The sequence below is a fragment of the Pholis gunnellus genome (assembly GCF_910591455.1).
Source record: "Pholis gunnellus genome assembly, chromosome: 21".
Taxonomy (NCBI): domain Eukaryota; kingdom Metazoa; phylum Chordata; class Actinopteri; order Perciformes; family Pholidae; genus Pholis; species Pholis gunnellus.
In genome coordinates this window covers 6300640-6311083 of record NC_136548.1, presented here as the reverse complement: position 1 = coordinate 6311083, position 10444 = coordinate 6300640, and the positions used below count along the sequence as shown (strand labels likewise).

At 42.9% G+C, this 10444-nt stretch overlaps 2 protein-coding genes across 3 annotated transcripts; one reads left to right on the top strand and one right to left on the bottom strand.

Moving 5' to 3' along the window:
• desi1b (desumoylating isopeptidase 1b) lies at positions 1–4649 on the bottom strand. The gene is made up of 6 exons (XM_079183114.1): positions 4319–4649; positions 4131–4152; positions 3953–4022; positions 3719–3828; positions 3206–3328; positions 1–2540 (listed from the first exon to the last, which is right to left on the bottom strand). The coding sequence occupies exons 1-6, from the start codon at positions 4404–4406 to the stop codon at positions 2459–2461; spliced, it is 495 nt and encodes a 164-aa protein (XP_079039240.1). The 5' UTR covers positions 4407–4649; the 3' UTR covers positions 1–2458.
• Positions 4650–4837: 188 nt separating this feature from the next.
• Positions 4838–10371, top strand: xrcc6 (X-ray repair complementing defective repair in Chinese hamster cells 6). 2 transcript variants are annotated; one of them, XM_079182002.1, is made up of 13 exons: positions 4838–4901; positions 5334–5423; positions 5687–5799; positions 6761–6902; positions 7110–7361; positions 7513–7699; positions 7883–8069; positions 8308–8476; positions 8613–8774; positions 8920–9049; positions 9236–9336; positions 9434–9550; positions 9794–10371. In XM_079182002.1, exons 2-13 carry the CDS (start codon positions 5351–5353, stop codon positions 9991–9993), a joined length of 1833 nt encoding a protein of 610 aa, XP_079038128.1. In that variant the 5' UTR covers positions 4838–4901; positions 5334–5350; the 3' UTR covers positions 9994–10371. The 2 variants fall into 2 exon arrangements, with proteins under 2 accessions (XP_079038128.1, XP_079038127.1); XM_079182001.1 differs by having other exon boundaries at positions 4846–4916.
• Positions 10372–10444: the final 73 nt, after the last annotated feature.

Below are 10444 nucleotides of genomic sequence, written 5' to 3'. Positions count from 1 at the left end.
AATACATATTTTAATAAAAGACCTTTTACAGTCAATTATAGTCTTAACAGGCCTTGTAGGTGTAAAATGACATCTGAGACAATTTAATACTTATTTTAACAACTTGCAGACACCCATTTAAGCATCATCAAATAAGTTTAATAGCAATAGCTTAAATAATATGTATTTCATATATATATTCAATATAACAAATAATAATTCCAAGGAAACTGAAATGAGAATAATGACACTTATGGAATTTGTTTTACTTCAAGGAGGGATTCATGGCCCCGCAGTAATGCAGGTAAGTGGCTGTACATATCATCTATTATGCCTAGCTCAGCCCTGTAAATACAAACTATGCAAAACTTCAATATTCAGTGCTATCAGGCACAATCGCTGGATTTAGAAACTGTCTGGGCAAGTGATGCAACTGAAAGAAGTACAGGCGATTGGTCCTGTATTTTAAAAAAACACACAATCCTATGCTCTGTGATCGTTAGATGTTCCTGACTGAAGCAGACACACACACGCTAAACCACACATTCGATTTGTTCAAACACTGACTACAAAGACAGAACAGCAGAACTCTTTTACTGAGTGGTTTCTTTCCTTTTAACGAACACTTACTCTGGACGTGCTCATGGAGTGCAGTCCTGACATATTAATGACCACAGACAAGAACACTTAATACAGACAATAACATGTTGAAAGAGGAAATATTAGGAGTGCAGGTAATATTATGTGTATTTTGATACAGAAAAAAGATAATCAGTTAATAAAGAGACATTAAGAGGATTGCGTTAAAGGGGACATGTTGTTCTCATTTTCAGGTTCATACTTGTATGTTGGGTTACCACTAGAACATGTTTACATTCTTTAATGTTAAAACAAACACATTCTTTTTCTCATACTGTCTGTTTGAACATACATGTATTCACCCTCTTTCTGAAATACTCAGTGTTAGCGCCTGTCTCTTTAAGCTGCCCTCTGCTCTAAATGGCTTGTGGGAAAACTACGGTGCACCCATAGAAATGGGTGTAGAACGGACATTCCCATTCAAATCAATTCTAACTACACAGCCATCCATTACAAAACTCAAAACAAATGACAAAGATCGCCATTTTCTTTTTTAACTAGCCAAACGACCACTGAAAACAGTTAAACTGTCCGTTCTAGTTCTATGACATGCATGGATCAAATAGCGTCGATGTGTGAACGACCACGAGGCGGTGAAGTGATGAGGGGGAAACGTGGCACCTTCTAAGAGGCATTACACTCAAATCACATTTCCAAGTCATTCATATGGTCACAAGTCGCGTTGAGAAGATGAGGCCGATGTTCGGTTGGAGCGTCATAAGACAGAAGCAGAGTAGGATTCGTCAGGCTTTACTGGTGTAATGCTGGTTAGGTAGGAGCTGGTTAAATCCAAAGCTCTGTTATCTTTTTAAAGCTACAGCTGATAAAAGTTTCATAACTTTTTTTGTCATATTTGCTAGAATTGTCACTATATCCTGACAGTAATACATGAGACAGAATCTTGATCCATATTTCTTCAGCTTTCCTAGTTTGACAGTGTGATCAGAGTTCCCGAGCTTTGCGAGCAGTGATTGACACCGTGTTAGGGACTGCTCGGCTCTGATTGGCTGTTTTTCTTCAGGCGCGATGGTATCTCACAAATGCCGTTAGGGGCCCTAAGAGGAGGCAGAGGAACCTGATGTTTTTCCCAGATTATCCGTCTCATGCACTACTGTCAGGACATAGTGACAGTTTGAGCAAATATGACAAAAAGTTATTTCTATTGAACTGTTAGCTTTAAGAAGCTAAAAATGACTCATTATTATCGTCATCTTCTAATATCCGATTCTGTACATGTCAATCAATTTCTGTACTGGTCATCCGATCGTACCACACTTCACGATAAAGCACCTTATAGGAGGAAGATGTAGATTTAAAAAGCATCTCAAGATTACCAGTGCAGGGAAGGATGAATTTAACCTATTAAAAAACAGTTTACAGCGATACTTTGGGTGTTTTGAAGTGGCGTTGTATGAGGTAATTATACATAGTCAGTGTACTAATACACGACTATGAATAAGTACATCATACAAGCAATTCAAAACACCCAAACTATCCCTTTAAGTACTGGAAGCTAATGATTTGGTTAAACCAGGGAAAGTACTCTCACTTCTCGAACACACACAAACTTGTAACTGCACCAAATTTCTCATTCAGAGAGGAAATACACGCTGTTTGGCCCCCAGTCGCTGGCACACCTTCAAAACTCTGATGTGTGGAACATACAGAACCTGAACAGAGAAGGCAATCCAAGTGATGAGTGGTTAATTGGAAAAGTGACTTATAGCAAAAGATCAACCTGTCACCCACAGGCAGAGGTGTGATCAGGCTGTTGGCAAGTGTCCCACTGTCACCCAAACCCTGATGTGAACGTAGTTTTCTTTCATGTGCACGGCCCCGTCTATCGCTGTCCAGTTATGTTGTTGCCTCCAGGATTTATGACGATGGAATCCAGTAATGGACGGAGAGCCTGGCCAAAAGGCCTAAAGAGGAAACACAGCAGACAGTACTGTCACACTGAAATCAGAAGGGCCGAAAGAAAGTCTGAACAAATGACAGTATATGTGAGCTAGACCAGGGGAAGGGAAGTAAATACACAAGACCAGAGTCTTTCACCTGAGAATATCACACACAGCAAGAGAGAGAAGTAGTCAGTGTCACAATAACTACAATTAAAAATGTTACTTCACTACTATTGCAAGTGATTGCTCTGTAATATTAATATTGCGATAATGCAATATTGTCAGTGTCACCTCCTCTGGGAGGTGTGAGTGGAACCCATCAGAGGAAACAGCCACACATGGCATCATCAATCTGGGATGTTCAGTGCATTTCAGGCTTTATTTGGGGGGTGATGTAATGCAATTAACTATTTCCCTATACTAGTTTCAAACTTGCCTCGACTATATTTTCACTTTTACTTCTTCATTGGTGCAAAACAACAAGTCAATCAAACAAACTATGTGTTTCTGAGAAAGGGACTCTAGAGGGATTCACACCTGTATATATATTGTAGACGTTTGACACTCTCACACACTACATTACAAATTCAGAATTTCCATTATTGTGACAACATCAGCATACGCAGAGATTCAGTTTAACTACAAATACAGAAAATTAAGAGGAGCACTGGTGATTATTGACTCACGTGGATAGAACTTCAGATGGAAGGTCTGTAATGTAAGACGGGATCTTTTGCCCCGTGAGAAACTGAGCCACCTCGTTGCTGAAGGTGTTGCAGTTGTGCTCAAACAAGTTGTACTTGTCACCGCTGTGCACCCGGAGAAAAAAGAGAGAGAAGAGACATTAATGTGAGAGAGAGAGAGGCCGAACAAGGTGGAGATCAGGGCGGGTGAGTAGCAGGAAAAAACAAGATAGCCACATCTTGACGGGAGAGATAACAGGAGGAACTGAGAAGTGTGAGAATTGAAATTACGGCTGTGCATTGGGGATACAATACGCATCATGATACAGGGGATATCATTTAATACACTGAGCCTTACGCTACTTCCTGTCTCAGTTTACGTTGTTACATTAGAATGGAAGAGTCAAATGGCTGAAGGTAGATTACAACACTACCATCTGGTGGTCGAGGGTTTAAACACAACACAAAACAAACCACAGACACACAAATCTTTACATGTAAAGCCTGAGCCCGTACCTGTATGAGGACTCTGCCAGTGAAAACAGGTACTCCATAAATATGTCTGCAGGCACCTCAGTGGAGCCCAGGTCCACTATGGAGCCAGGATTACCTAAGGGGGTGCCACCCTAGGATGCAACACACATACACACCTCAGTATGATTTTTTTTTTTCAAACACATTGACAAGCACCTCTTGATCCATTACTTTCTAAGTATTTGTACTTGAGAAAATGCTGATGCTGATTCTTACCGGTGGACAATTGTTGATGCCTTCTCCCACAAAGAAGAACTCCTTTCCATGGACCACAATAGCAGTGTGCCTGTAAGATACCAAAACACAATGTTCCCATAAAACCAAACCAATGAAAGTAATTAAACACAGTTCACAGGATCTATAGTGAGAACTTCTACAAAACAAGTCTACTTACCATATCCCATCAAGCTGTCTCCCTAGATGATAAAAAAAAAAACAGGATTAAATCAGAATGGCAGAAACTAAAGTCATAGCTTAGGCCTGAGTAGCATCCCCGCTCTCTCCTGGTTTCTCTCGCCGGCCAGGCTGTACGGTCTACGGCTTTCATGAAGCAAAGCAACAGGTGGCTCGTCCAAAACTCACCTAGCATGAGAGGACTCAGCTGTCGGGCCATGCCTCTGGACATGTCGTAAATGTACAGTTTCACTGGGTAGGAGTCGGTTTGGTCCATGTCGGCACAAAGGGAGTGCTTCAAAATGCAGCTAACCAAGTACAAAGATCCACCGAGAGTTGGCCGGCTGGCTAGCTTACTTACTGAACAAAACTTAAATAAAAAGTTTATCGTGGAACTGTTATGGATATAAATATATGCTACAAGCTATTTCACATGAAAAGTAATAATGCTGTAGCAAATATAAATCTCCTAAAAACAGGTCAAATTTGCCGGTTGCTAACAGCTGGTGCTGTGTCACTGTCTCACTGTAAACAATAACATGACTGTCAAACAAAGTGCTCTCGCATGGCGAGAGCGGCATCACTTCCGGTGTCGATCCGCGCGGCAAACAAAGTCCCGCCTACTTCACTAGGATTGGTCAATACCTTAGATTGACAGACAAGAGTCCAATAGACGACGAGCTGTTCCGTACGCTTTTCAGCGTGCTCGTGCACGTGACGGAGCGTGTAAGCCATTGAGGCTAGTCTGGATTTGTGGGCAGAGAGAAGCAAAGTACGGCGAGTGACTGTATGCTCATACAATTACTTTATATATTTTCAGTTTATCGTTTTAATGTGTTTACTCGTTATAATGTGTGTGCATCGATAGAAAGTTATATTTGTTCACTAAGCGACCCCAAAATACTAATGAAGCGAACAGTGGCTAACTACAAGCTAAACCAGCTAACGTTGCCTGGATGAAGTTGATAACATTACTATGATATTAATAATATCTTAACTAAACCTAATAAATGATTCGCGTTGTCCTTTGCATAGTTGTTGTTGTCTGATTAAATTAGCACCACATTTTTATTTGTTTAAGAAGTTGTAGGCGTAACGTTACGTATTTGTTGGAAGTTTTGATGGAGCACAGTTTATTTCCTGTTGTTTATTTCCTGTTGTTGTTGTTGTTGTTGTGTTATTAAACTGCTGAATCATTTGACAGGACCAGGAGCAGCAAAGATGGCAGAGTGGAACGCCTACTACCGGAATGAAGATGACGATGAAGAGCAGGAGGAAGGAGAGCAATCTGGAGGTGAGACGAAAGCCTGTAAACTGCCATCGAACAGTCAGATTTGTTGATTTTTCCTCTCTGCTAGATTTTTCCTCCCCTTTTTATGTTTACTTTGCATTTTAACCAATTAAAGATCTGTATATGACAACTTTGATTTGACCGTACTTGCATGCCATGCAGTTTAGTGTTATGATCCATAGTTAATTTAACACACAACTTATCAGATAGCATTTGATACCAACAAGTAAGACACCATCTCAAATCTGTCTGCCTGTCTTTGTTAGGAGATTACAAGATCACAGGGAGAGACAGTTTGGTCTTCTTGGTTGATGCCTCCAAGGAAATGTTCATCAAAGGAGAAGACGGACAGCCCTCAAACTTTGACATGACCATGCAGGTAAGATGGCCAGCTATCTTTATTTTATTTTTCTTCTCTGTGTTTTTGTTGGAATTGATGTAAACGTGCTGGAATTATCTCAATAAGTGTGTAAAGGTTGAGACTGTGGAGTTGGAATGGCACTTTTAGGAGTAAATCATCCAAATTATTTTGACTAAAAACTAGGGCTGGGCAAGTTAACGCGTTATTATCGCGTCTCAACCAATGAGAGCAAATCACCCACCCAAACAAATGGTGGAAGGAGGCTTCGGCAGACTACGTTGGATGCAGCGTGTGGGAGAAGCATAGATGAACAAAAGCAAGACAAGCTAACAAATGCCACAGCGAAGTGGATACAAACTGCAGGCCGATTAGTATTGTGGAAGATGTCGGTCTGAGGAACGTCCTTAGGATCGCAACAAATGACGGCACGTATGAGCCTCAAGACGCACCATCACCAGAAGAATACACGAGTTGTATGAAAAGGTGAGGACTACAAAAGCGACGGCGTTACAACGTGCACCAGCTGCTGCTCTCACTGGAGACTACGGGACATCGCCGGGTAACCATCATCACCTCGGAGTTACAGCATTATAGTGATGAACAGTAGAGCTGCATTCACATGCTCTGACTGTCATGAAGACAGAAAACAGACATTTTGATGAAATGCGCGCGGAACATTTTATTCATGTTTCACAGCAGTGGAATGTGTCAAATAAGGTCAGCACACTGAGCACAGGTAGTGCAAGAAATATGATCGCGGCTGCGAGACATCTGCCTTTTGAACGCAAATAAAAGTGCGCAATACACTACTTTTGAATTCATTATTAAATGTTGCACATAACATGCGACTAATCGTTGCCCAGCACTATTAAAAACACAAGAACATCTACTGAATATCAGTATTATAGGCCTCGTTGGTTGTTTTTATTCTCAGATTTGCCTTCTCGTGATAGCAAGTGTCTGTGTTCTGTCCTTGTAGGTTGTGCGCAGTGTGTACGCCAGTAAGATCATTAGCAGTCACAGGGATCTGATGGCGTTGGTTTTCTACGGCACAGAGCAGAGCAAAAATCCCAGGAACTCATTCAAGCATGTCTACGTGTACCACGACCTTGATGAACCCGGTGAGACGCTGGACTTTCTGAGCCAACACAGGATTACACCAAATCTGAATTGCTGTTGTTTTGCTGCAAACATACAAACTTGTTATTGCTATCACATGTTATTTCACAGTCAGTATTGGTGACTCCACAAATTGAAAAACACGTCTTTCTTACATCCCCATTCATTCTGTTTTTCCTCATCATTCTGCTCCCTTATTTTTTCCGCAGGTGCAAAGCGAGTGCAGAACGTGGACGCTCTGCGGGGGGGGAAAGGTGCCCAACTAGCGGCAGAGACCATGGGCAGCGGGGAGACGTCGTTAGGAGACGCCCTGTGGTGCTGCTCCAACCTCTACAGTGACATCAAGCTGCGCCTCTCACACAAGCGGCTCATGATCTTCACCTGCAGGGATGAACCACACGGGGGCGACAGTGTGAAAGACCGGCAGGCTCGCACAAAGGCTGGTGACCTCAAAGAGACCGGTACGTCTTCAGCAAAAAGGCTGCTCCTCTTTCATGAAGTCTGTAATAATACCGTGTTGGATTAAAGCTCAGAGCTGCCTTCAGGATCTTTGCTTTTAATGCGTTCAGCTCGTATGTCATGACCCCGTGAGACTTATCCCCTCTCTCATAGGTGTCGTCATTGATTTGATGCATCTGATGAAACCGGGCGGCTTCGATGTGGCGCCCTTCTTTCGCGACATTATAAGTCCACCTGAGGATGAGGGTGATTTGGGGCTGCAGCTGAAGCCTTGTGACAAGCTGGAGGACCTCCAGAAGAGGGTGCGGGCCAAGGAGCAGAAGAAGAGAGCCATGGCCAGGTAGAAAAAAGTGACACATTTCCATTTCCAGACAGAGTGCAGTCTCGTCACTTCTTTTCGCTTTTGCATTCACGTGTATTTGCTATCTTTGTTCTTTGTGGTTCATCTTTGTGTCTTTTCAATCCCTTAAGACCTACTTCTCTCCTGTTCCTCGCACCATCCATCCCTCTCTGCCATCTTTAGGTTAAACCTGTCTCTTGGTGAGGGCATAAATGTAGCTGTGGGACTATATTCAACTGCTGTGGCAGCTCGGAAACCAGCTGCCATCAGACTTTACAGGGAAACCAACGAGCCGGTCCGCAGCAAAACCCGGACCTTCCACACTCAGACTGGCAGCCTGCTGCTGCCCAGTGATATAAAGAAATCCCAGGTAAGAGCACACTCAATGTATGCTCATTGTGGTTTGGTTGTTTCATAAAACTGAATTTTGTCATATATATATATATACCATACACTTTAAGTCAGGTTTTATATGAGTCAACCAGTAAAATTAAAACATCTGAACAGAAGAGTGTATCAGCTCCAACTCAAATTTAGCTGAATTTAGTTACATTTCAATGATTATCAGTGAATTTTTGTTGTTGTTTCTTGTTTGTTCCTTGCTATAGGTGTACGGTAAGAAACAGATAGTGATGGAGAAGGACGAGGTGGACGCCATCAAGAAGTTTGAAGATCCTGGAATGTTTCTAATCGGATTCAAACCGATGGAGAGGCTCAAACGTCACCACCACATCCGCCCTGCTGTCTTCCTCTACCCTGAGGAGGATGAGATGAAAGGTACCAATGTTTGTCTGTCTGTGTCTGACTTACTTCAAAACCACTATGAAGCCATATTAAAACCTTAGTATTGAGTGTCTTACAGCATCCTCCCTGTTTGCCGAGCTCTAATGTATCCTGTGTTTTCCCACCTCAGGCAGCGCATGTCTGTTCTCCGCCTTGCTGACAAAGTGTAGCGAGAGGAACGTGTTCGCTTTGTGCCGCTGCGTCTCTCGTCGGAACTACCCGCCTCGATTTGTTGCGCTGGTGCCTCAGAAAGAGGAGGTCGACGAGGGGAAAGTACAGATTTTACCTCCAGGTGATGCACTGCTGCGCTCAGCAAAGGAGGCTAACACACTTTAGCGCCTTTTGCTAACAGTGAAAGCAAGATAGGCAACTACTGTACATTCTAGGTCATTGTAGTGGAGAAGCCTGACGGCAGCATGTCGTCTCTCCTGTATCAGGTTTCAATGTCATCTATCTGCCATACGCCGACGACGTGCGGACTCTGGATCCTCCCCAGTACCCAAAAGCCTCACAGACACAGGTGGACAAGATGAAGGAGATCGTCTCCAAGCTCCGCTTCAAATACAGGTAGCTGCACACGTTCAGCACTTTACAGAGATCTTAGTTTGGAGTCTTCGGTGTGTGTTGATTTGTTGCATCAAAAGGATATTATTCTGGGAGAAATGCATTTAATTAACAAAAGTAGACATAACAAGGTCATTTTTAATTTGTTTCCTTCTGCTACATGTTTTCATTCTTTGTAATGGAATGCAGGAGTGATGCTTTTGAGAATCCAGTCATTCAGCAGCAGTACAGGAACCTGGAGGCCTTGGCTCTGGATATGATGGCTCCAGAGGACATAGAGGACCTGATCAGTAAGATGCAGACAAACTCCTTGTGGCTGGTACGATGACTTCTCGTTCCTTCAACTAACCCTGTACCTGTCCTTCTCTCTTTTTTGCTCGGTCTCAGTGCCAAAGGTGGAGCAGATGAACGACCGTCTGGGTCCTTTGGTTCAGGAGTTTAAAGATCTGGTCTACCCCGCCGACTACAACCCCGAGAGCAAACCAGCTGCCAAACGCAAAACAGGTCAGAGCTGGAGTCATGACAGAAACTAGCTCAGCAAAAAAGATTTTACTGTATCTTGGTGTTTTTTTTCTTGTTGGTAAATTGTTCTGCCCTTACACACGGTATAGACTTTGGTCAAGTTTATTGATCACTACAGAGGATTTAGAAATGCGTCACTGGCTGCTGTGGTCATGTTGTGTTGTGGTACAGTCAAAATCTGATCATTCTGTCGACTGAGTGCTTTCTCCGTGATTGAACCGGCAGCTGATACCGGAGGCGGAGCTGAGAAGAAGCCCAAAGTGGAGGTGCCTGAAGACGAGCTGCGGGGCCACGTGCAGAACGGCACCCTGGTAAAGCTGACCGTGCCCGTGTTGAAGGAGGCCTGTAAGCGGTTTGGGGTTCGCACCACCGGGACCAAGAAGCAGGAGCTGATAGATGCTCTGACTGACAAGCTGGGCCAATGAGGAGTTAAATAGACAACTCCTAGTGCCTTCATGAGCAGGCAAGCTTGTTCAGATCAGTGTTGATCTGTTATTGCACTTGATTCCAGATGTAGAAATGAATTGAAATTTGGGTAAGACTGGGATACTGTGTTTTTGCAAGCCAGCATGGTTCGGTGCAGCTCGGTGCTAGTGTTTGTCAGTCCCACATTACATTAATAATGTTTAATGTAAAAAAAGTAATTTTCTTGTGATCAAGACCACTCAAATTGGTTGATGTGTCTTACATTATAAAAAAAAGTATTGTGTGCATTTGTAGTTCACTCGACAATAAGCATAATCATAACAATGCTGTTATTCATGTTGATAATGTTGCATTTTCGCTAATAAAACAAAAAGCCTTTTACAGCCCTGCATCCAGTTTGTTTTGTTTCATTAAGTACGTGAGTCAGTGCGCTGTACATGTTCCGGTTCT